The sequence below is a fragment of the Trichomonas vaginalis genome, chromosome III (genome assembly GCF_026262505.1).
Source record: "Trichomonas vaginalis G3 chromosome III, whole genome shotgun sequence".
Taxonomy (NCBI): domain Eukaryota; phylum Parabasalia; order Trichomonadida; family Trichomonadidae; genus Trichomonas; species Trichomonas vaginalis.
This window is the reverse complement of record NC_067205.1, coordinates 2,577,981-2,602,406: the sequence shown is the minus strand read 5'-3', so window position 1 is coordinate 2,602,406 and position 24,426 is coordinate 2,577,981. Positions and strand designations below refer to the sequence as shown.

The window sequence follows — 24,426 nt, the reverse complement described above, 5'->3', positions numbered from 1 at the left end:
AGAGGATATGAGTATGAGGTACTGAATGAAGTAGATGAGAACGTTATTGAAGGATATTTGAAACATGTTCACGATGTCATATGTAATGAGGATGAAGAGCTTTATGAGTATGTTTTGAACTGGTTCGCCTACATCGTTCAAAATCCTTGTGGAAAGACTGGAACAGTACTTTTGTTAATAGGAAAGCAAGGAACTGGTAAGAATGTACTTAGTAATGTTCTATGCGAGCTCATTAGCAAGTACGCCAACAATAATATAACGGCAATAGAGAATGTGGTTGGTAGATTCAATGCTGCTATTGAGAACATGAAGCTCATCGTATGCAATGAACTAAGCTCATGCGATACGTCTAAGGTCATGAACCACGACGCACTAAAGTCAATAGTAACAGAGACTCAGTTGGACTTAAATCAGAAGTGTCAGCCAGTAAGAAAGATAGAGAATGTTTGTAATATCATCATGATATCTAACAACTTCAACTCAGTAAAGATTGACAAAGACGACAGAAGATTTGTTGTCATTGACGTAAGCAGCAGATACAAAGGAAATTACGAATATTTCTCAAATCTCATTGAAAGCTTTAATGAAGAGTTTTATTCAAACTTACTGACGTACTTCATGAAGAAAGATTTAAGTGAATTTGATGTAAGGAAGATACCATTCACCAGGGCTAAACAAGAACTCATCGAAATGAACAAAACACCTTACCAAATGTTTTACGAGGAGTTCTATGAAAAGTTTGTATCCGGATGGAATTGTACAGAGTGCTACAGAAGATATAAAGAATTTGCGAAGGAGAATGAATTCTTTGCATGTAGTTCAAATGTATTTGGTGGCAAGATGAGAGAATTTGTGAAGAGAAGTAGAAAGCGAGACGGTTCTGCAAGAAGTTATATTTACGAAGCAAGTATGATATTAGAAGGTCGTGGAAAGAAAGAAACAGTGAATTATGAGGAAGTGCTTGAAAAATTCATGGAGTACATGGGAAGCAATATAACATACAACAAAGACATATACAGTGAGTTTAAGTACTACTGTGAACAGCATGAGATTGAAGTAATGAGTAAAGGAGACTTTGAAACGCTTATGAAAGACAGTGAGGAGGTCGTTCATGAATAATGAAATAGTTCATGAGAACAGTGAGGAGGTCGTTCATGAGAACAGTGTGAAATAGTTCATGAGAACAGTGAGGAGGTCATACATGAGAACAGTGATGAAATAGTTCACGATGTCGTTCGTGAAGAAGCCATTGCAAACAAAGAATGTTATAAAGGATTTCATAGAACTTAACAAGGAGGAGTTTAAAGAAGGCTATGAAGTGAAAAGATGTGAAGAAGATTTCTTGGCGTATTTGAAGAAAAAGAGACTAAAGCCAATGGCTCAAAATAAGTTTCAATCGATGTTTGAAAAGAAACGTTTGAGCTATGGTGGTGTAAGAAGCACATATTACTTTGTTAAGAAGTGAGGACATTTATTTTTGTCGTTAGTGAGAGAATAAATTAAATCATGAAACTTTGCCATGGTCTCTGTCCCTAGTAGTTTTCATTAAGTTCTGGAAATAATGAAAGTCATAAACTTTGCCATGGTCTCTGTCCCTAGTAGTTTTCATTATCTCACAGAGTTAATGAAAGTCATACTTTCTATCAGATGAAGCATGCAGATGAACATAACGAAAGTTAGTGAGTTTGCCACGAGTTATGAATAAAATATTGGCATATTAGATGAGATAGCTGATGAAACAGATGAAGATAAATTAAATCTTGGACTTTGCCACACTCTGTCCCTAGTTCCTCAAAATCCTTGACAACGTTGCTTAGAAATTTTGGTTCAAAACCTCATCTGATTTTAATCTGTTATGCTAACCTGTTAAGTTTCGCGAGATTATAAATGTCATGGAGTTATATAAAAAGGAGGGACAGCTAGGGACACTGGAAGTACTTGTAAGGGCTATCTGTTAAGATTGCATGAAATACTAAAAAAGTCATGAAATCCATTATCGCTGTGCTAGCTTCACCTTAGAGTAAAATGACGACTAAAGTCACTGAAGCAATGAAACAAAAGTTTTTGGTAGAATACATTAAATCAGGAATTATTCCAGAAGGTTTTTTACATTCATACTATGAAGGATGGTAGAGTTCAGTTTTAGAAAGATAAAGCAACCATTAGATAAAGAAGGAATTTTGAGAAAGATTAAACTTCATGAGGACAACATTGCTGAACTTAAGAAGAAGTTAGAAGAGTTGGAGAAAGCAGACGACAGTGAGGAATAAAGCAATGAATTCAACAGGGTAGAAATGAGGTTAGAAATGAGGTTAGAAATCGGGTTAGAAATCGGGTTAGATCTCACCACTTCATTCACCTAAATTTATTTTTGTGCTATGTTTTCATACGTGTGAGGGTGGTGAGATCATTTATTTTTATTTTATTTTTTAAAATTATTTTTATTTTATTTGGATGTAATGACAGAACAAAAGCAACTCATACAAATCAAAACATATAACAAACATACATTTAAACATTTATTCTTCCTTCCTGAGCATAACATGTTCTTTCAAATACATCCGAGACCAGTTGACTTTTCATTGACTGTTTATAAAGATAGAAATAGTTATATCATTAAACCATACGATGACGAAGGTAAGTTATGTAAATTGTACGTTAAGAAGTTAGAGAAAGTTTATGGCTTCAAGTATGACTACAATAGGGTTAACACTGATGATGAAGATATTGAGGAAAATTTATGAGAACATTAGTGAAGTTGTTAGTGAGAACGATAGTGAGGTGAAATTGTTGGCGGCTTTGTAAATATTTAAGGTTAAGTTAGTTTTTGCGTTCATGTTGTAAAATATACGTTAACGGTTTCGTAAAGTGTCAAATTCACAAGTATTGGGTAAGGTGGAACGCAGTGCCACCATACCCAAGACTTGTATACCAACCACAATGCAGTTATTAAGGCAGCAAAATTTCTGGGAATTTACAAAGAAAAAGATAAAAGTAATCCAAAAGCATATTATGTTGATTATGAAGCAATTCTTCCAAATACAATCTGGCATGTGGATATTCATTTTTTGAAAGAACCAGAAACTTTACCGGTTTATGGAATAATTGATGACAAAAGTCGTTATTTGTTAGCATTGAAATTGTTTCGTAACAAAAGTTCAACAGAAACTTCAAAAGTGGCAATTGCAACAGTTCAAAAATATGGAGCACCTTTTTGTTTCTGGTCAGATAACGGTAAAGAAAATGAGGGAGAGTTCACAAAATTTTGAGTACTTATGACATTCAAATCAGAAAATCAGCTCCATACATGCCACGTCAAAATAGCAAAATTGAACGCCTCTGGCCATCACTGGACAAAAATGCTCCAAAGTCTTCAGAATTTGAGAGCATCAATCAGGAATTGGAAGAATTCAGGCAAAAATACAATGACATGCCACATGGCGCTCATCCAAAAATTGGAGTTCGACCATACACTCCAAGAGAGGTTTACAACAAATTTAAGAAATGGACCAAGGATGATAAACCGCTCTGGAAAAAATGTGTTAATAAGCAGTGGGAAGTTGAAGAGATTCCAAACTATTGAAATATTCTATATTTTTTTCAAAAATTCTCATTCAAATTTGAATTTGGTTTTCAAAATTATGAATAAACATTATTTTTATTAAACTTGATTTTTAGCTCTGAAGAATCAAAAGAATTTAGCGAGAAAGAATATGCAGCTCACATAGGGGTAGATAAAGATATATCTCGAAAAAAATTTAATTTATTGTAAAGAATGAAGAAGTTCGTTTTAAGATTGAGTTGATTTTCAACCAAAACGAGAGAGCATGCAGGCAAATGAAATTCGAAAAGTGAAAGGAATGACATATGCAAAAGAAAAGATTCAAATAACGCAAGCGAAATATAGATCAGTTAAAATCAGAATAAAATTTTGATCTTTTCTACAGGGAACTAAAAGTGAGAAAACTTGTTCGAAATGCGAAATGATTGCGAACAAGTTTTCTCACTTCAGCGAGGGAATTGTTCCTTATGATGCATACATTATAAATATATACATCATAAAGAACAATTCCCTCTAGATAGCTGGGAAACTTTCTCTAAATAACTTATCATTTGGAGAAAGTTTCCCAGCTATCTACTGGGAACTAAAGGCTATGAGACACTAATATATAATCAGTGCCTCATAGCCTTTAGTTTGTTATTAAAAACGAGAAAACTTGTTCGAAATGATAAACAATTTCGAACAAGTTTTCTCATTTTAAGGAGGGAATTGTTCCTTATGAGGTATACATCATAACTATATACCTCATAAGGAACAATTCCCTCTTGATATCCTGGATATTTTTGAATATATTTTTTTAAAAATCCTGTTTATCATATATTACCGAATTCAATTCCCTACATATTTCAAAATATTCTATGAACATTTCAATTTTTGAAAAAACATATTTTTTCCAAATATATTTATTATCATATTTCTAATAATATTTCCTAAAGCGTCACTTTTTACTTCCTCGACGATTATTTCCCTCTCAAAAAATTCAATAGCTTACATTTTGACAGAACTTAATATGTAACAATATATAGATTATTTTATAAAAGATAAAAAATAAATTACCCAGATTTTCCTTACTTTTACCACTCCCCATGTAATTTCTGGGGAAAACGATAATTCATTTTTTTTATGGATGAATAGATCGTTTTCCTAGAAAGGACCTCATATCTCTGGCTAAAAAGAGTGTCAGATCCTAAATAGGTTATTGATCTAGTGTACAAATCCAATAAAAAGCCTATTTTTTTGGCTTTTTTGGTGCTCATTTTTTCGAAGATCTACATGAATATGGGGAAACCATCGGATTTTTTTTGTTAACCCACATCTTCATGTAGTCTGGACTATCTTTCCTCGAAGGACCTCTTTACGGGTGTAAAAACTCATAAAGTTCTCAAAAGATTCATTCTCGATCTCCATGCTGAAAGAATTTACAATAAAAAAGAGATCTACGCATCAAACTACAGCCATAAATGAACTGAACCCCTAAAGCTCAGCTCTTAGTTTATCAAAAACGTCGAAATCCTTCTCATTGCAATCAAATTTTCTCAATAACTCATAAGAAAAATCGAATTTTGATTAAGCCGATGTTATAGGTATCACAAATGCTACAAACTTGAGCAATATCGAAATTGCCAGCAAAAGTTTGAAATTGCATTGCTCATATTTGTTTTGTAAACTAAAAATCTGCTTATAATATTCATTAATTTTTTATATATTATTCATATACTTTAATAAAAACAATACTATTTCACCTTAAAAATGAATTTCATAAGTCAATATTATTTTTTTGAAAATGTACCAATTTTCGATTAAAACAACATGAGAATAAAATTTACGCAAAATTATTTTAAAAAATGGTTTTAAAAATTTAGAATTGATTAAGAATAAGATTGCAAGAAGTTTTGAAGTTTAATTTTAAGAAAAAAAATTCGGATATTATTCATGAATCTAAGTAATCTGATATTTGAGTATCGGCACTATGCATAAAACATATATTTATAGTTTTTTTGGATTTTTATGATTTTAAATATATTCAAATTTGGCAATCCAATAGATTTTTAAAAAATAGGTAAATAAAAAAAAAAGGTAGTGGGGCTTCCAGGCACTTCGTGCCCTCTAGCCCCTAAGAAATTTTGCCCAAGACCCAAGAGGAGGACCGAACCCCAGCCGACCAGCCGTTGACTTTTTTGTAGAGCACTCAAAATAGTATAACTTTGTCCGGACAAGTAAGGGTCTATCGTCGCTACAGGAAAAGTTACAGGCGTTCCAAGGAAGTATACTTTGAGAAGCCTTTTCTCCCTTTTAAAACAAGATAGGACGGTTATTTTACAAAACTGACAACACTTTGACCGAGTAATTTTTGTGCTGAACAAAAAGTGTCATATAAACATCTGTCAAAAACCGCTTTTTAACTTCACTTAAAATGCCACGTAAGCTACGTAAGAATATACGTAAGAGGAAGGGAGCATTGAAACATCCAATAGTAAAACTGACACCACAACAACAGTTGCAACAACAAATGATGAATGACCCCACTATGTTGCAACAAATGTCAAGCAACCCTATGCTTTTAAACCGAGTTATTGGTGCACAGAGTGGAGGTTTAAGAGCGGCACTTTTAGCGAAAATGGCAGGCTATGGTGGAGCTGCAGACGGAACAGCTTATAACCCTCAAAGTCAAATGAATTTGAGTTCACTCAAAAATCAAATAACAGATGTCAAAAAGTCAAACATAGACATACAGAAACAAATAAGTGAAAACGAAAAGAAACTAAATATGACAGACACACAAAGAAACTCAATGAGTTAAACGTAGAGAAAAAGAAGAAAGAAGAACAACTGAAAGAACTAAGTACAGAGGAATATGCGAAAAAAGTGTCAGAAAAAGCAGCAGCAGAAGTAGCAAAAATGGAACAAGATGTTATAAATTTGAAAAACCATACTACTCAATATAAAGTACTGAAAGATGAAGAAATAAAACAAAAAGCCCTGAAGACATATATGGATAGTGATGAGTATAAAAAAGAAGTTGAAGCAAATGTAAAGGCAGAAAAACTTTTACAGTTGCAAAACCAAACCGTACAGTATGAAAACTTAGCACAAGAAAGTAAAAATAACGACGCAGCCATGCAAAAGGCAATGAAAAGCGCAGAATATATAAAAGCTAATAATGACTGGTTAGATGCCCAAGCCAACGCTAAAGCAGCCCAACTTATAGGGTCAATAAGGACAAAAATACAAGCGGATGAAGACAGTTCAAATGAAGCTTTAATGAATGCTGACTTTAAGAACGCCTTCGAAGCTCTTCATAGTAAGGTGAAACAAGTGAACGATTTCTCATCTGGAAAGAAACTGAAGTCTGAAGGTTTCGACAACGAGTTAAGAGAAGTAGCACAAAATATGACGAAAATAACAGATGCAGCAACGAGACAGGCAGTTCAAAGTGCCTATGACGCCGTTAGAGCAACTGTTGTGGAAAGTCAAGAAAAAGAGTTACAACAGACCAAAACAGACCTAGTAAATGCTTTCTTAAAAACGAAAAGTCAGGTAGGACATTATGCTGCAGATGGAACATATGTGCCAGCTGGTGGAACTTATATACCAGCTGGTGGAACTTATATACTAGCTAGTGGAACTTATATACCACCAAACCCTCCAAGAGAAGCACCTGCACCAGGACTACCTAAAACATTTACATCGTCACATGGACACAGACACAGGCATGCACCAAAACCAACACAACAACCAACAGTTCAAAATCCAGCACCACAACCAACAGTTCAAAACACTGCACCACAACCAACAGTTCAAACACACTGCACCACAACCAACAGTTCAAAACACTGCACCACAACCAACAGTTCAAAACACTGCACAACAACAACCACAAACAGAGCAAGGACATAAAAGAAGTAGAGAACAAGGAAACCAAGAATTCTTAAAAATGCTTAAGGAAAATTATGGTTACCCAGATACTCTTGACTTTAGTGACAGATATAAAGAAGCTATTAGAAAGTTCAAGGAAGGAAATACTGACCCGAACCTATTTAGCTTTATGGTTCAGCACCAAATGGGATATAATTTCAAACCTGGAAAATACAAGCTCGCTAAGGGATATGATTTAATAGCATATCATCCAAATGACATGAATGAATTTACTCCGAGATATTTGGTGTCAGAGATAAATGATAATTCAACTATCTTCATGAAACGCGTAAAAAATAGAGACGGAACGAAAGAAGAAAGGGTTATGAATGCGGATGGCTTAAATAGGGAACTTGTTAAAAACGGTCTCGGAATATATGAAATGCCAGCAGATGAGGTACAAGAAACTCCACAGGAAGAAGTTCAGATACAACCAGACATGGAAGAAATAGTTCAGCAACAACAGCTAGAAGAGCCTGAAGGAAACAAACAAGTCCCTCCTTTGGAAACTAACTTCACAGAACTAGATGAAGATTTGGAACAGCCGAAAAATCTTGACCCTCAACAAGTGTATGCGGAGAATATGGAATCTTTCCAAGAGTCTAAGAAAAATTCGGCTGACATAGTAGAAGAATATCGAAAAATGTTCGCCGACATACAAAAGACTCCAACATCAGATGAAAATATTCAGCATAGAATGGAAGTACTGAAAGAAAATGTACGCAAATACAACAATCCTTTTTACTTACGACCATATAACGTTCAATCTTTGGCTGAACTCGGTGAAAATAAAAGGTTAAATTTCACCAAAACATATAGAAATGAAACATTGTTTAAAGTTCATTCAGAACCTAACCAATATGGAAACAAACCTACTTTTGTTTCTGCAGACGATGGAACTACAATGAGATGGGGTCATAAAGCTAATCCGGATAGGTGGTTCATAAACTTACAACCACAATTCCAAGAAGTTGTAGACGCAATGGAAGTGAATGGTGAACCAGATATAGCTGGTATTTTCAGCGCGGCTTTAATGCCATTGAAAGATATGAAAGATGCAGATATTTTGAACCAGTATGAAATGAACATGGCTGATGGAAATATAACACCTGACGTTCTAAAACATTTATCTCAAAGAACTACACAGAACCATAAAGATGGTATATTTGGTGAAGAGTTTAGAAAGAAAGTTAGGGAGATAGAAGGAAGAGAACCTATTGTACATGACCTTGCAAACGAAAGTTTGCAAAATGTCATAAAAACTTACTTTGCAGACAATGAACTGATAAGGGATGAATATTTAAGAAAACTCAAATGGACAGTACCAAATGAAATGTTAGTATTGAAAAACATGTTCCTTGACAAAATAAAACCAACTACAGAAATAAATGACGCAAGACTGAAACATTGGGTAAAAGCTTTCCCATTCACAAAAGATATTATTGGTAACATGGAAAGAAAACCAGAATGGCTACAAAAACATATATTTGGAAACGAGCATATTCCATATGGACAAGCTATATTTGAAGAGCTTGAACCGGAAACTCAGGAAAGAGTCATGCAAACAATAAGCGAAGACTCAAATACAAACTATGACAAAATCTTTCTAGGATATAGGTTACCTGAGATGGGCGACCAGAGCCCAAAGGCAAAAAGGACATGGAAAATTTACAACATACTAGGTGAACATGAGGCAAAGATGCAACAACTTGAAGCAGAGGGCAAGTTACCAAAAGCGACACCAAAGAAGAAGAGTAGAACAAAGTGAAAGTAGTGAAGAAGTAACTTCATCTAGTGAAAGTAGTGAAGAAGTAACTTCATCTAGTGAAAGTAGTGGCAATGAAGGAAAAAGAAGAGTTAAAAACTCAGTCAGGAAGAAAGTAAAGCTTGGTACGAGTGGGTTCTATTATGACACATAAATCCAACTATTCTATATTTTTACCCATATGAAATGTACGCCGCTCAGAATATAACGCCAACAGTTTTGGATGCCATGAACGGAAATGTTTCCGAATGGTATAACGAATGCGACAATGCCATTAGAAGGTCAGAAATAGTTCCTGGAACTTACGAATATACAACTGCTGTTTCTTATGGAAACGTAGGTGAGTTTGGAGAAGGTTCTTCAACAACAGTAGATATTGCTTGCGACAGGTTTCATATTATTTCTATTGACAACTCATTCTTATACGTGGAACAATACATTGAAATAAAACCTTCTGCCAAGTTGTCTGACAAGAAAGGTTGCAATGGAATTTTCTATGTCGGATACCAATATGCTCCAGAAGTTTTCATGGGATATAAGATATATTCTAACTCTGACTTAGTTCAAACAGTAACATGGGCAAACTATGAATGGTTCGCTTTGAGAAACTCAGTACAACCACAAGCTAGAGAACAAACAGACCAGTATGCAAATATTGAGAAAATAAGAAGACTTGACCCTAACGTTCCAGGAGTTTATGTTAACCTTTCTGGTTCAGATGGAAATGCTGCCACTAAAGTAAAACTGAAACTTAGAGTTCCTTTGTCATCTTTCCTCATCTTCAGGTTTTTAAGATACTTACCAAACTGGGCAGGAAAAATTTCTATCGAACTTACTCCAAGCAAAAATAACTTAGTCATTGCACCAACACAAGACCCATTCACTATTACAGACGTAAAGGGAACAAATCAAACATCATTCGCCGAATTTTGCAAAGACAAAGTTGACTTAGACTTTGGTTTCTCAAACTTCAACAATGAAGTAAACTATTATTTCAATGCTGCTGGAACTGCTTGGGACCAGTTAAGTTCACATGCGAAAAATTTGAATGCAAGAGAATAGAAAGCAGACTTGCAGTCTATATGTTGGACCCAGATATTTCAAATGCTTTAGCTGCCAAATATATTGCAGTTCCACTTATGTTCCCTATACACCAAATATCTGTCAAAGACTTTGCAGGTGAAGTTGGAAACCAAAGTGCTGACCCAGGTGCAAGAACAGATATTGCTTTAACAACTGCAATGAAACATGCAGATACTATGTTTGTACTGTTCAGACGAACTATAAATGACTATTCTTGTTTCTACAACCCCGGTATTAAATATCATATAAACATAGATGGCAAATATTATCCAAGAGAAGAATATTCTACAGTTGAGGATATGAGGTCATACAACTTGACATTAGATGCTATGAACTTTAACAACAACTTCACAACAACCATTAACCCTGAAATGCAAAGTTCTATTATGCCATATGTGAAAGTATGGACTCATACAGGAGGTCAAAAAACTCAATATACAAATGGAGACCGTTTCAAACTTTTGGCTTGGCATTCCATTTGCTGACTCAGAAGACTTTATGGGTGGTATTTCAACTGTTGTACTGTACAAATACAATATACTGGTGACAGAGACGGTCCAGATGAACTGAGAGCAAAGAAGTTTACAAAACCAATAGCACTTTTCACGGAAGATGCTCTTTTGAAGATTCGTTCGATGAAACCTGCTGGGGCTCCTCAGATTGGCATAACGACAGCTTCCATCGAGCAGATTTTGGCAGCAGGTCAGTAAGTTGTTCTTGAACTGACTTCTCTCCGTCAAATATTGACAATACGCCAGTTTTGACATAATATTTTATTATATACTTTCCTTTAGTAATATCTGTAAGTTTTGAAGTTATATTTTTGTCTGCTTCAAGAACTTTCACCATTTCAGTTATACCAACTTTCTTTGCTTTATGGAAATATTTTGGTTCAGCAAATATTGCTATTCTATAACATTTACCATTGTTTGTATAAAGAACTATTCTGTCAATGTATTTGTATTGTTTGTGTGTGTAAACTTTGTTCTGCTTCAATTCGAAGAGATACTCGAATACGTCCATCTTTTTATTCTAAGTAAAATGTCATTTCCGAAAAAATAGAAGCGTGAGTGTTTCAAAAGGTTTAATGGCGGTGGCAGATGTGAAGTTAAATTCACCAACTCAAACAAACAGTCAAAGTGTTATTGTCAATGTCAAAGACAGAGATGTTGAAGTGGGGAAACCATACGAGGACGAAGATGGTATAACAATTGTTCCTGTAAAAGAACAACCAACATATCCTGAAGTTAGCAGAGACTTAAGTTCTGTTGCAGATATTCGAAACGACTACCAACAACTGAAAGACAAACTTCAAACTCAGGAGAAGATTTGTCAGGCTTTAAGTATAATGTTAAACTTGGTCGAACACAACCCTGTAAAAGTGAACTCATATGTCATTGCACCTCATGAAGTTTTGAAAAACTATTGAAACTTTTGACAGAGGCAGACGATATAAACATCAAAGAAATAGAACCCGACATTAGTTGCTGTGGTGTTTCATATAATGTCATTGACAAGATATACGTTATGAAAGGAGGTGAAACGTTGAACTTAAAGTATAGTTTCCCAGACGTCATAAAAATATTTGACGACCACAACATTTCATTAAAGTTTATTTGCTAAGTAAAATGGCAGAAGATATAATGGTTTATACTATTACGACTAAAAAACCCTGGGTCATATAATTCTATAACAACAAAACTTACAAAGTCCTCAAGGACGGTATTGTAAACTAACCTTAAACACAATGACGACTAAAGCCTGTTTTGCTCTTTTGACACCAGAAGACTTTATTGTGTGAATGGTAAAAAATACTCCTTTGAAGATACTTACTCAGATATACCACCAACAGGTTTTGTTGACTTATTTAATACTTTAAGGACGGGTGTAACATGTGCTGCAACTAGAGCAGGTTTCATTATGTTTGGATGTCCGACTGAGTTTACTATAAACGATATGAGCTATAATACAAAACTTATTTCTGGTTTTTACTACCAACAGTTTCCTATAACAGGAAAAGGTGTCATACAAGGAATGTCTATTCCATTGACATTAAGCACACCAATCTATATATTGTTTCAAACTTAGGTTCAAAGTGTTATTCGAATGTCGACAGAAACTATTATGACCAAAAGATACTTATGCGTATAAACAATACTTTCTCTGCTGGTTTGCCTATTGTTCATTCGAATGCAGAATTTTCAACCTTAGTGAACTCAAACACTTTGGCAAGTATAACGTTGACATTAGTTGACGCAAACTTTGTTCCTGTAAAACTTTTATGTCCTATGTATTTGTCAATGACGGCAGAAAGTTTCGAATTGGAAGATGCAACTGGTGAAAGTATTGTATTACAAGAACAACTTCAACAACAAATAGCTCAAGAACAACAAATGCAACAAATGCAACAACAAAGTCAAGAATAAAAAAAATATTTTTTTATTTTTATAAAAATGTACAGAATAGATGTTTCAGATTTTTATGACTTCCAAGCATTCAGAAATATGTGTCCATTTAGCGACTATAACAAAGCAGTCGAGAATTTGAAACGTTTAGTCATTTATGTTGACTCTGCCCCAGAATGTTATGTCATGAAAGAATGGGATGTTGTCTTTAACAAACCAAGAGCAACAATAGTGTCTGAACAAGAATGTAGACAGAAACTTAAGAAAATAAAAGTTGTACAAGTTGGCATGAAGATGTTAGATGCTTGGGATATCTTATTGTCAAAACTTGAAGATTTTTCAGTTCGAGGTATAAAGTTCTATACACCTTCTCCAAAACTTCTATCTATCTTCACTGGATATAAATATGAACAAGTAGAATGGAAAGAAAATATTATAGAAGCTTGGTTAGACCATGTCAAAGAAATTATATGCAATGGAAACGAAAGAGTCTATGAGTATATCTTATGTTGGTTTGCAAACATCTTACAACATCCAAGTGCTAAAAATGAAACTGCTCTCATTATAATTGGAAAACAAGGAACTGGTAAGAACACATTCTTTACAGATATTTTGTGCAAACTGTTAGATGGCTATTCGAATCCGAATATGACAAACTTAGAAAACATCTGTGGCAAGTTTAACTCCTCAATAGAGAATATGAAACTTATAGTATGTAACGAACTTCAAAGTATAGATACAACAAAAGTTTTGAACTCAGATGCTTTGAAGAGTCTTATAACAGACAAGTTGGAGTTGTTGAAAGAAAATATAAAGACCAAAGAGTTTGTGAAAATGTTGCAAACTTCATTATGGTTTCAAACAATGCTGTTCCGATGAAGTTAGAAAGTTCTGACAGAAGATATGTAGTTGTCAGAACGTCAGAAGCTCATATGCAAGATACAGAATATTTTGACGACTTAGCAGAAACTTTGACATCTGACTTTTACAACCACTTGTTCTCATATTTCATGACATTAGATATTTCAAAGTTCAATCCAAGACAAATTCCACATACCGAAGAGAGACAAACATTGTTAGAAGCAAACAAGAGTGTATATGAACTGTTCATAGATGAAACTGACTTTGAGTGTTTAGATGAAAGGTCATTGTACGATTCGTATAAACAATATTGTCAAGAATATGGTTATATGACAGCGTCTAAACGAACATTCTTGGCAAATGTCAAAAGTCTTTTAGACGTACAGAAAGGTGTATATACAAAGAAAATTTTTTATGAGTAAATTTTAAAAAAATATTTTTTTTATCCGATAGAAAAAGATGACGAAATTCATCTCAGTAAACAAGTACATGTCAGGACTTAAAGAAGAACTAGACCCATTCACATATTTGAATGTTTACTTCTACCATTTTGAAAAGTCTTCATTCAGCAAAGTTTGGAACATCGAACCAGTTAAGTTTGCTATTGTGACTAAAAATGGTGCGAAATTTGAAGACTTAGACATAGAAGGTTTGTTAGCAGTCAAAGAAAGTTTTGACAGAAGGTTTTCAAACCTTAAAGAAGGCAAAGCATACAAACTTGTTATACCTTATGAACCAAAGAAAGCAGACGACTATGAATATTATGAGTCTAAAGTTGTAGAAGTTCAAGGTAAATTGGGTAAAAAGATTTTAGAGTCTAAGCCAGTGTTTGCTCCTAAAGAGGAAGAGAACATTGACATTGACCCAGAAATGTTCTAAAAATAAAATTTTATTTTTACATGTCAAATTTCTTTTTCTCTGGAACTGGCTCTGGTTCTTTCTTCTCTTCTTCTTTTTTCTCTTTCTTTTCTCTCTTCTTCTTTTCTGGTGGAGTTATGTCAAATTTGGCGCAACTATATTTATGTAAAAGTTCTTTGTCCTTTAATAGCTCATCTATTCTGTTTTCTATTTCATCTTCAAGAACAGCGCATGTGTCTTCTTTGCATTCTAAGAAGTTTTGTTGGACTTCATCTCTCCAAGAGGCGTCATCTCTGTCAACAAGTCTGTCATTGACAAATTTTAAGACTTCTCTGCTTAATGTTTTATGGTTCTTGTCATATTCCCAGAAACAGAACTTTAGAACAAATTCACCTTTCTTGTTTACACTATGTAAGATTTTATGGTCGACAGATGTTTTGCTGTCGAAAAGTTTGTCTCGAATATAGATAGCGAAATCGCTAGACATTTTCTAAAAGATAAAAATTTTAATTTTTCTAAAAATATGTTAGAAAAAAAGTTTGCTGACATTGACAAAAAATTTGAGAATGTTTTAAACAAGAACAAGAGGAAGTTAGAAAATGCTCAGATAAAGCCTATACATGACAAGTTCTTATTGCTCAGAATGGTATAACAGGTCTAATTGCACCACCTGGGTCGGGTAAGACTTTCACTTATCTTAAAATGGCTGCACAACAACAAGAACTAGATGAGAAGAACCCATTCTATGAGTTAGTTGTCATTTGTAGTACTTCTGGTCAATTTGACCAAACCGTCAATTCGTTCAAAGATATTATAAAGAAGTCTAAGTTAGTATGTATAAAGGATACTGAGTTGTTAGATTGGATAAAGAAGTACCAAAGAAGAGTTTTGAAGTATAATGCTATAAATGAGTATATAAATTCGAAGTTTAAAGACCCAAATGAGGAAATGCAGAGAATATTAGAGAAGAAACACTTCAGAAACAAACAGAAAGAGATAGAATACATTTCGAAGAAATTGCAATCTTACGATTGGAAGACATACCCTCATAGGTGTCTTCTTATCTTAGATGATTTCGCCTCTCATCCTTTGTTAAAGAAACAGAGAACAAGATATGTGTCGAATTCTTAAGAAGCTAGACACTTTAACATCTCAGTTGTCATTTGTGTACAGACAGCAAAGAGTTTAAGTAAGGATGTAAAGAGAAATACTTACTGACATTGTACTTTTCCCCGGATTGTCCGAAGACGATTTCATGGAACTTATGAAAGAGTCCATGGCAGGTAAGTTTGACAGACATGAACTATGGGAGAAGTACAAAGTCATACAAGACCCTCATACTTCTTTCAGAATTCATATCTACGCGAACAAAGTTCAAATTGTAAAAAGTCAAGCTTGAAAAATAAATGGTTCATCTACCCTACTTGTTTGAAGTTGTCAAAATACTCTGTTATTTTTTCCTTCAGTAGCGGTAAGTCTTCTTTGAAGGTAAGTATTGTACAACCTTTCATATCATAGTGTGTTTGAGTAACGTATCTTGAACTATTTGTTTCACATCTTCATTCGGTGTCATTGAAATCGGTAAGTTTTCGCGATAGAACCAATTTCTGTCAGATTTGTAAATCTTAGCAAGGTCGTAAAAGCTTTTGTTGTTTCTTCTGACTAAATGCAACATAACCATATCTTTATCTTTTCATTTTCCATCTCTTCAGTATAAATCATATACTTATAGTTCTTTTCCTTTTCCTTTTGGTAACCGAACGTGTATTCTTTTCTGAATGCTTTTGTCTTTTGCTTCAATGACTTCATCTTTTGCTTGAAGTTTCTTTTCCATCTCTTCACGTTCTTGTCTATGAATTTCGTCAAGAAATCTGTAAATATACCAAGCGTAACGAGGCGAAGCCCACATTGCAACAGCATTTACAAGAAGTCTATGTACATACCAACCTCTCAAACCATTGGCAAATTTTTACGATTTTCATGAGTTTTAGGCGACCCAGATAAAAGTTCGGTCTCGCTGTGCTTCGCTCAAAAGTTCTTGTGTGCTTTGGTTTTTGAACCAATCGTCTGTATGTTTGGTATCTGGAGCAAAACATGCTGTCAAAATACTTTGCATTTGGTACATATCGTCTTTGACCGAACGAATGAGACGGAGTTGTTTGTTAAACTGTATGTACTCATATTCTTCATTTATGGCTTCATGAACGATAGCAGTTGTTGTGTTCTCTGTTGTTGACATATCTGTCTTTACATACAAAATAAAAAAATAAATAAAAATAAAACTAACTTTATTTTTTCTGTCTTAAGGAAACTCATGATTTTCATAGAGTTTTGGCGACTAAGGTTTCTTACCTACTCGCTGTTCTTCACTGTTTTCATACGGAATTCAGCAAAAATATATTTTAGGTGAAGAGGTGAGATCTCACCTGTTTTCTCACCTGTTTTCTCACATGGTCTAAAACACACAAAACTCATGAAATTTGGTCATTTTTCAGCAAAAATAATGTTTAGGTGAAGAGGTGAGATCTCACCTGTTTTCTCACCTGTTTTCTCACATGGTCTAAAACACACAAAACTCATGAAATTTGGTCATTTTTCAGCAAAAATAATGTTTAGGTGAAGAGGTGAGATCTCACCTGTTTTCTCACCTGTTTTCTCACATGGTCTAAAACATACAAAACTCATGAAATTTGTGCTGAATTCAGCAAAAATATATTTTAGGGTAGATGGTTAGATCTAACCTGTTTTCTACCCTCTTTTCTACCCCAGTTATTTTATAAGCGTTTTACATGGTATATGTTGCGATGGTTCATGACTCTAAACAGTTTTGTAGCCTCTATTTCTTCTTTTAGTACATCGAATGTTTTAACAATGCCGAAAGTTTCTTTATATTTCTTCTTGACGTCAGATAGAAGGAAATCTTCTGCTGTTGGATAGTTTTTGTCAAGACTTCATTGTAAATGACCAAAAATAAAGTTTATGTTAGCATGTTAGATCTAACCTCTTTTCTAACACGTTTTCTAACATAGTCTAAAACATACAAAACTCATGAATTTTGTGCTGAATTCAGCAAAAATATATTTTAGGTGAAGAGGTGAGATCTCACCTGTTTTCTCACCTGTTTTCTCACCTCTTTTTTTCACAACCGTTTTACATGGTATATGTTGCGATGGTTCATGACTCTAAACAGTTTTGTAGCCTCTATTTCTTCTTTTAGTACATCGAATGTTTTAACGATACCGAAGGTTTCTTTATATTTCTTCTTGACGTCAGATAGAAGGAAATCTTCTGCTGTTGGATAGTTTTTGTCAAGACTTCATTGTAAATGACCAAAAATATATTTTAGGGTAGATGGTTAGATCTAACCTCTTTTCTCACCTGTTTTCTAACATGGTCTAAAACACACAAAACTCATGAATTTTCAAGACTTCATCGAACTTAAATGTTTTGTCAAGACTTTGTCATATGATTGCTTCTCTCGGTTTTCCGAGGGAAGAGATTCCATGTTTTGTCAAGACTTCATTGTAAATGACCAAAAATATGTTTTAGGGTAGATGGTTAGATCTAACCTGTTTTCTCACCTCTTTTCTCACATGTTATTTTATAAGCGTTTTACATGGTAAACGTTATGAATTCGTGAGACTTTAAACAGTTTTGTAGCTTCTATTTCTTCTTTTAGTACATCGAATGTTTTAACTATGCCGAAGGTTTCTTTATATTTCTTCTTGACGTCAGATAGAAGGAAATCTTCTGCTGTTGGATAGTTTTTGTTCAGAAATTCTAACATGTCCATTTTATCTTCTACCGGCTTTTCTGCTTCTTTCTTTAAGTCTGCATAGTCGTTTCTCATACGTTCTATCTCTTTGACGGAGTAGTTATATTTCCTCATTGCTGCTTTACATTTAGAACATTGCGGGTTCATTTTTGCGTTATATTCTGAAATAAAACCAGCTAAAACAACTAAAGCGTCAATTGCTCTCTTCATCTCAAACATAGCGGGTCTTATTTGTTTGTTCCATACTTTGCCTCTTCTATCTTTATCTCTTATCTGCCATACACATTCAGCAACTAACGAAACAAAGTTGTCGTAGGTCTTAAATTCTTCAGATTTATATATGTCAGAAACATTCTTATATACCATATCGCAATCTTTGTCCATAACCTTATGGTTGCAATGAAATCCTAGAAACTCATAGTTTACCTTTCGTATGAACTTCTTTATTTCTACTGAGTCAGTTGCTTTGACTTCAATTTCATCGAATTCAGGAATAGTGAGTTTTTGTTGTTGGATTTCAGGTAGTTTGGGTAAATGGTCGATGAGGTCCTGCATTTCATAAAGATACTGTTCATTTGTTTCATCTTTCGCACTACAGTCTAAATTACATGTTAAAAGTTCTTGCTTTATCTTCTGGATTTCTGTTTCAAAAGTATATGAAGAAGGAATGAAGCTTTTCATCTCTACTAACATAGATGTTGGATTCATGACTAAAGAGTTTGGTGCTGTTGTTTGAATTGTTGTTGTGCCGATTGTTGAAATCATATCTTTTATACAAAATAAAAAAAATAAAAAAAATAAAACTAACTTTATTTTTTATTTCGGGAAAATTCATGAAAATTCAAGAGGTGAAAAAAGAGGTGAAAAAACAGGTGAGATCTCACCTCTTCACCTAAACATTATTTTTGGGTCCTTTACACTCATTACGAAGAAGTCTTGACAAAACATTTACGAAGAAGTCATGAAAATTCAAGAGGGTAGAAAACAGGTGAGAAAACAGGTTAGATCTAACCATCTACCCTAAACATTATTTTTGGGTCCTTTACACTCATTACGAAGAAGTCTTGACAAAACATTTACGAAGAAGTCATGAAAATTCAAGAGGTGAAAAAAGAGGTGAAAAAACAGGTGAGATCTCACCTCTTCACCTAAACATTATTTTTGGGTCCTTTACACTCATTACGAAGAAGTCTTGACAAAACATTTACGAAGAAGTCATGAAAATTCAAGAGGGTAGAAAACAGGTGAGAAAACAGGTTAGATCTAACCATCTACCCTAAATTATATTTTTGGGTCCTTTACACTCATTACGAAGAAGTCTTGACAAAACATTTACGAAGAAGTCATGAAAATTCAAGAGGTTAGAAAACGTGTTAGATCTAACATGCTAACATAAATTATATTTTTGGTGTAAATTTCATGATTTTCGAGAGTTTTAGACCATGTTAGAAAACAGGTGAGAAAACAGGTTAGATCTAACCATCTACCCTAAATTATATTTTTGCTGAATTCAGCAACAAAATGAACGAGGTCAGGATGTATGTAAATACCTTTGAATTCATTCATAACACCCTTAGTAAGCTCATAAAATGCTTGTTTTGAGGTCGAGCCACTTTTGGCTCCACCGTATTCTTTCAACCAAAACTCAAGAATTTCCTGCATGAATTTTGTATAAAACTAACTTTATTTTTTTATTTCGGGAAAATTCATGAAAATTCAAGAGGTGAAAAAAGAGGTGAAAAAACAGGTTAGATCTAACCATCTACCCGACATTCTCGTCAAATACAAAAAAATACAAAAATGACACTTTTTCATTAGATAACTGTTATTTTTTGACGAAGTGAAGATTGACACTTCGTCAAAAAAATCCCTGAAATCATATCTTTTATACAAAAAAATACAAAATAAAACTAACTTTATTTTTTCTATCTTAAGGAAATTCATGAAAATTCAAGAGGGTAGAAAACAGGTTAGAAAACAGGTTAGATCTAACCTTCTACCCTAAATTATATTTTTGGGTCCTTTACACTCATTACGAAGAAGTCTTGACAAAACATTTACGAAGAAGTCATGACAAAACATTTACGAAGAAGTCATGACAAAACATTTACGAAGAAGTCTTGACAAAACATTTACGAAGAAGTCTTGACAAAACATTTACGAAGAAGTCTTGACAAATTCACGAGGTGAAAAAAGAGGTGAAAAAACAGGTGAGATCTAACCATCTACCCGACATTCTCGTCAAATGAAAAAAATGACACTTTTTCATTAGATAACTGTTATTTTTTGACGAAGTGAAGATTGACACTTCGTCAAAAAATCCCTGAAATCATATCTTTTATACAAAATAAAAAAATAAAACTAACTTTATTTTTTCTATCTTAAGGAAATTCATGAAAATTCACGAGGGTAGAAATGAGGGTAGAAATGAGGTTAGATCTAACATGTTAACATAAATTATATTTTTGGTCCGGGAACAACTTTCTCTCAATTGGAGCTGTGGCATACTCTTTGCGTAAACGGTTCAGACCTTCTTCGAACTCTTGGTCTCTCTTCGATTTGGACTGAGATTGGAATTGCTGGGGTGGAGCTTGCTGGAACATCCAAGGGTTGGGGAAGTAAGGCATAGGCAGAGGAGGGTAGTTCGGGAAGCCTTGTGGTGGGTAGTAACCTTGAGGTGGAAATTGGTAGAAATTCGGAGGTACTTGCTGGAACTGAGGTTGCTGAGGAGACTGTTGTGGTTCTTTAGGTTCCTCTGGTTTGGGAATGGACTCGGTTGGTGGTACATCGGACATCCGTTTGTGTCCTGTCGGAAGGAAGAACTTTTCCTGTCGGAAGGAAGAACTTTTCCTGTCGGAAGGAAGAACTTTTCCTGTCGGAAGGAAATTTTTTTCCCTTTGTCCGGAAAATTTTTTCCTGTCGGATGGAAAATTTTTTCCTGTCGGATGGAAAAACTTTTTCTGAAGTTCGACCAAAAAGTTCTCAATTTTCGAAAATTTGAATGGTTTACGGACGGACAACTGGAAGAGTTCTTCCTGTCGTCGGGAAAAATTTTTCCCTTTGTCCGGAAAATTTTTTCCAGTTGTCGGGAAAATATTTTCCTGTCGGATGGAAGGACTCGGAATGCCAGAAGGATTTGACGAGGCAATTTACCTAATTGAAATTAACGAGCTTGTTAAAGACTACTTGTGCAAGGTCATGAAGCCCAAGGTCAAGTTCACCACTATTTCTGGAAGGGCTGCCTTGAATCTCGAGACTTCGACCGGAATTCCAATTCAAATACCAGAAAACACTCCTTTCGACGACATAAAGGACGCCAAAAGAGAAGCTCTTGTTAAGTTCCTAAACAAACGTCCTTGGATAAAAATACCAAACAAGGAGAACCCCCTACCCCATATGAAATTGGCAATTCAGTCTCTCCTTCACTTCTCGGGTCAGCCGTTCTACATAACCTGTGAAGGCGACATCCAACCAGTTCAGTAAACATCTCATTTTAACTTCACTTTTTTATTTTTTTGTGAAAGTGTCAAAAATAAATTGTTTTCATGAGTTTTCTACGATGTTAGAAAAGTGGTTAGAAAACGTGTTAGATCTAACATGCTAACATAAACATTATTTTTCAATACTTTTTCAGCACTTTTCCGTAGTTATATATGAAAGACAATTCGAGATAAAAGTCATAGTACAATGGAATAATATGTTGCACACCATTTGTTGTGAACCAAACTTGAAAGTCAGAGAAACTGTTACTAGGTGGTTCGTAGAATTTAGAAGCAAAGTCATAAAAGTCCTTACCAATACATAGAAAACTATTGTTGCTTGAACTGAAACTTGCATGACACATAACATTTTGAGGGTCAAACACGTTTCTATAAACTGTCAAATCTGCTGGTGGAAGTATAAATTTAAATGGACCATCTGGTGGTAATGGTTCGTTCTGGTTTAGTAACCGAAGAAATTGTGCCCAAGAACGTTTGTCTACTTTCCAAAATAAAAACTCTGTATCTCTTGGAGGGTTAATTTCAATCTTTTGAAATGAAACGGTGGAGTTCATCTTGTCATATTCTAGTTTCAGATAGTATGTTCCATTTAGTAAAGAGTCGTATTTTTCTTGAAATTCCCAATAATATTTGTTCATTTGAGTTTGAAAGTCATTTAGAGTTTTCTCAAGACTTTCGTCTGAACGAACTGTAAAGATTCTCATTTCGTCAAATTTGTCTATTAGACCATCAGAACCTTTATACTGCCCATGAAAATATACTGCGAACATAAATGCGTTAGTTCTATTTGAAAACAAAACTCTTCTAAATCCTATTGCCTTTGCATCTGAAGGACTTTGAAGCCAACGAATTGGATAGTCAAACCTGTATACTCGGGATGAAATTTCTTCATCTGAAATAGTCCTACCAGCATTTGTAAAGATATAGTCTAACGGTTTTGTATCTGCTACTTTTGTTCTTTGTTTTTCAACCTGAAGCATTTAATATATGTAAAAATATATTGTTTTAAAATGGTATGCCATTTCATATTTCTCATCTAACAAACAAGTTTCCCAACGGTCTTCTCCAACAAACTCAGCGTACATTTCAAATAAAATAAAAAAATGTCACTTTTTAAAAAATAAATTTTTACTTCATGCAATGTTTAACACATCGAAAGGCATGTCCATAAGACGTTCTTCTTCTAACCTCTCTAGTCTGTTTGGATAATTTGCACGTGCTGTTTCCAAATCCATTTCGTAGCGAAGACCAGACAATTTGTCATAGACTTTTATGGGTCTTCCCTTCCTATATTTAAAATTCTTCGAAACTCTCCAACCATATCTTTGTAACTCTGCTTTTATTCTAGCAGATTTTCTATCCATTCTTATATGGGGCATTTTTATAAAAATAAAAAATATTTTTTCTTTACTTTACATAACCGCCTGCTGCCATAAGTCTTTGACGCCAACCCATACCAGCTAATGAAGGTTGACTTGGTTAGTTTCCAAACTAAACTTTGGTTTTGGTTTATCTTCAGTTTTTGGTTTTTCTTCTTCTATCGGTTTTTCGTCACTTTCGGTTTCTCTGACTTTACTTCACTTGCAGGAACAGTTGTGTCGTCAACATCTTCATAAATATCATATGCCATTTGTTTTTGTTTTCCTTTCAACTTTTTGTGTTTGTTGTAAAGTTTAGAATATTTCGACTCTAAGTCAATGAGATGTTCTATAATGAACTGTTGGTCAGTGAAGTAAACTTTTCCATCTGTTGTCTCGAAAAGCTCCTTCAGACTTCAATATTTTATTTGTGAGAGTCTGTTTCTTTTTTGAGATACTTGCCGTTCCATTTTTATGAAAAGTGACTTTGTAGTTAGGGTTTGTATTTCCAGACCTGGCACTTTCTATTATTGAATTTTTTCTCTTCATCTGTAAGTTCTTTGACAGGTTTTGACAATGGTTCTAACTTTTTGTTTGTGGTGTCAAATCTACCGTTTCAACTTCTTCGGTCATTTCATCTCAGTAAAAAATTTTAGTTTGGTTTGTTTTCAACTGGTTGTTTAGGTTTTTTAAGTCGGTCTAAAACTTCCTGAGGTATAGGAAGAACTTGACAAACACGTGGTGTAACTGCTGGAAGCCGACAAATCCATCTTGAACCCATTTGTCTCAATGCTGTATTGTTCATTTCATCTCAGTAAAAAACTTTACATTCCCCACGTTTGAGGCGGTTGAGGTTGGTTATTGTTTACCCATTGTTGTGCATGGTTATATCCTCTGTTAAAGAATCTTTCACCTTGGTCCATATAGTGTCCTGCTTTGGTTATAGTAGTCATTTGCTTTGTTATAATAGTTTCCTGCTTGTCTTCCTACATTGTCCATCCATCCTTGAACTTTTCCTCTTGTTTCAGGATTTGGAATAAGATTTGTTGCATCTCGTGCTACATCCCAACCTTTCTGTACAGTTTGTATAATAGGTTGTGCTTTCTCTTTAAGTATACCTAATGTACTCAAAATCTTCCTTCCAACTCCAAATACACCTCTGGCTATTGTTCCCACTGCGGGCAAAAATCTGGATGCAACTCCTGCTAATGCGCCAAATAAACCCATTTCTTATAGGATAAAAAATGACGAATCCAAACAAGGACCCCTATGTTTCTAAAGCGACAAAAAAAACACTCATGATAAAAATCTTTAGTTCAACACCAAATGCTTATGGAATATCTT

General features: G+C 34.3%; 12 protein-coding genes and 4 pseudogenes across 16 annotated transcripts, besides 4 other annotated features; 8 read left to right on the top strand and 8 right to left on the bottom strand.

Annotated features, from left to right (window-relative positions):
* Window positions 1–936: part of a mobile genetic element that runs on past the window's edge.
* Window positions 937–4,007: 3,071 nt separating this feature from the next.
* Window positions 4,008–4,095: a mobile genetic element.
* Window positions 4,096–4,538: 443 nt separating this feature from the next.
* Window positions 4,539–4,580: a mobile genetic element.
* Window positions 4,581–5,975: 1,395 nt separating this feature from the next.
* Window positions 5,976–6,306, top strand: TVAGG3_0628280 (protein of unknown function, DUF4106 family; the record flags this gene model as incomplete). The annotated part of the gene is made up of 1 exon (XM_051240676.1): window positions 5,976–6,306. A coding segment is annotated over one exon (331 nt), but the record flags the coding sequence as incomplete, so codon positions are not given.
* Window positions 6,307–6,679: 373 nt separating this feature from the next.
* On the top strand, window positions 6,680–8,175 carry TVAGG3_0628270 (annotated as a pseudogene). The gene has a single exon. A coding segment is annotated over exon 1 (1,496 nt).
* Window positions 8,176–8,324: 149 nt separating this feature from the next.
* Window positions 8,325–24,426: part of a mobile genetic element that runs on past the window's edge.
* Window positions 8,616–9,245, top strand: TVAGG3_0628260 (protein of unknown function, DUF4106 family; the record flags this gene model as incomplete). Its single annotated transcript, XM_051240675.1, has 1 exon — window positions 8,616–9,245. A coding segment is annotated over one exon (630 nt), but the record flags the coding sequence as incomplete, so codon positions are not given.
* On the top strand, window positions 9,429–11,035 carry TVAGG3_0628250 (annotated as a pseudogene). Its single transcript has one exon. A coding segment is annotated over exon 1 (1,607 nt).
* Window positions 12,779–13,342, top strand: TVAGG3_0628240 (uncharacterized protein; the record flags this gene model as incomplete). The annotated part of the gene is made up of 1 exon (XM_051240674.1): window positions 12,779–13,342. A coding segment is annotated over one exon (564 nt), but the record flags the coding sequence as incomplete, so codon positions are not given.
* On the top strand, window positions 14,051–14,470 carry TVAGG3_0628230 (protein of unknown function, DUF4108 family; the record flags this gene model as incomplete). The annotated part of the gene is made up of 1 exon (XM_051240673.1): window positions 14,051–14,470. The coding sequence occupies one exon, from the start codon at window positions 14,051–14,053 to the stop codon at window positions 14,468–14,470; it is 420 nt and encodes a 139-aa protein (XP_051087260.1).
* Window positions 14,487–14,936, bottom strand: TVAGG3_0628220 (uncharacterized protein; the record flags this gene model as incomplete). Its single annotated transcript, XM_051240672.1, has 1 exon — window positions 14,487–14,936. One exon carries the CDS (start codon window positions 14,934–14,936, stop codon window positions 14,487–14,489), a length of 450 nt encoding a protein of 149 aa, XP_051087259.1.
* TVAGG3_0628210 lies at window positions 15,152–15,848 on the top strand (annotated as a pseudogene). The gene has a single exon. A coding segment is annotated over exon 1 (697 nt).
* On the bottom strand, window positions 15,865–16,688 carry TVAGG3_0628200 (annotated as a pseudogene). Its single transcript has one exon. A coding segment is annotated over exon 1 (824 nt).
* Window positions 18,051–18,608, bottom strand: TVAGG3_0628190 (organellar and viral DNA polymerase type B; the record flags this gene model as incomplete). The annotated part of the gene is made up of 1 exon (XM_051240671.1): window positions 18,051–18,608. One exon carries the CDS (start codon window positions 18,606–18,608, stop codon window positions 18,051–18,053), a length of 558 nt encoding a protein of 185 aa, XP_051087258.1.
* On the bottom strand, window positions 18,683–18,989 carry TVAGG3_0628180 (organellar and viral DNA polymerase type B; the record flags this gene model as incomplete). Its single annotated transcript, XM_051240670.1, has 1 exon — window positions 18,683–18,989. A coding segment is annotated over one exon (307 nt), but the record flags the coding sequence as incomplete, so codon positions are not given.
* Window positions 20,672–21,019, bottom strand: TVAGG3_0628170 (uncharacterized protein; the record flags this gene model as incomplete). The annotated part of the gene is made up of 1 exon (XM_051240669.1): window positions 20,672–21,019. The coding sequence occupies one exon, from the start codon at window positions 21,017–21,019 to the stop codon at window positions 20,672–20,674; it is 348 nt and encodes a 115-aa protein (XP_051087256.1).
* Window positions 21,333–21,707, top strand: TVAGG3_0628160 (uncharacterized protein; the record flags this gene model as incomplete). The annotated part of the gene is made up of 1 exon (XM_051240668.1): window positions 21,333–21,707. The coding sequence occupies one exon, from the start codon at window positions 21,333–21,335 to the stop codon at window positions 21,705–21,707; it is 375 nt and encodes a 124-aa protein (XP_051087255.1).
* On the bottom strand, window positions 21,844–22,704 carry TVAGG3_0628150 (uncharacterized protein; the record flags this gene model as incomplete). Its single annotated transcript, XM_051240667.1, has 1 exon — window positions 21,844–22,704. The coding sequence occupies one exon, from the start codon at window positions 22,702–22,704 to the stop codon at window positions 21,844–21,846; it is 861 nt and encodes a 286-aa protein (XP_051087254.1).
* Window positions 22,858–23,088, bottom strand: TVAGG3_0628140 (uncharacterized protein; the record flags this gene model as incomplete). The annotated part of the gene is made up of 1 exon (XM_051240666.1): window positions 22,858–23,088. One exon carries the CDS (start codon window positions 23,086–23,088, stop codon window positions 22,858–22,860), a length of 231 nt encoding a protein of 76 aa, XP_051087253.1.
* Window positions 23,735–23,887, bottom strand: TVAGG3_0628130 (uncharacterized protein; the record flags this gene model as incomplete). Its single annotated transcript, XM_051240665.1, has 1 exon — window positions 23,735–23,887. The coding sequence occupies one exon, from the start codon at window positions 23,885–23,887 to the stop codon at window positions 23,735–23,737; it is 153 nt and encodes a 50-aa protein (XP_051087252.1).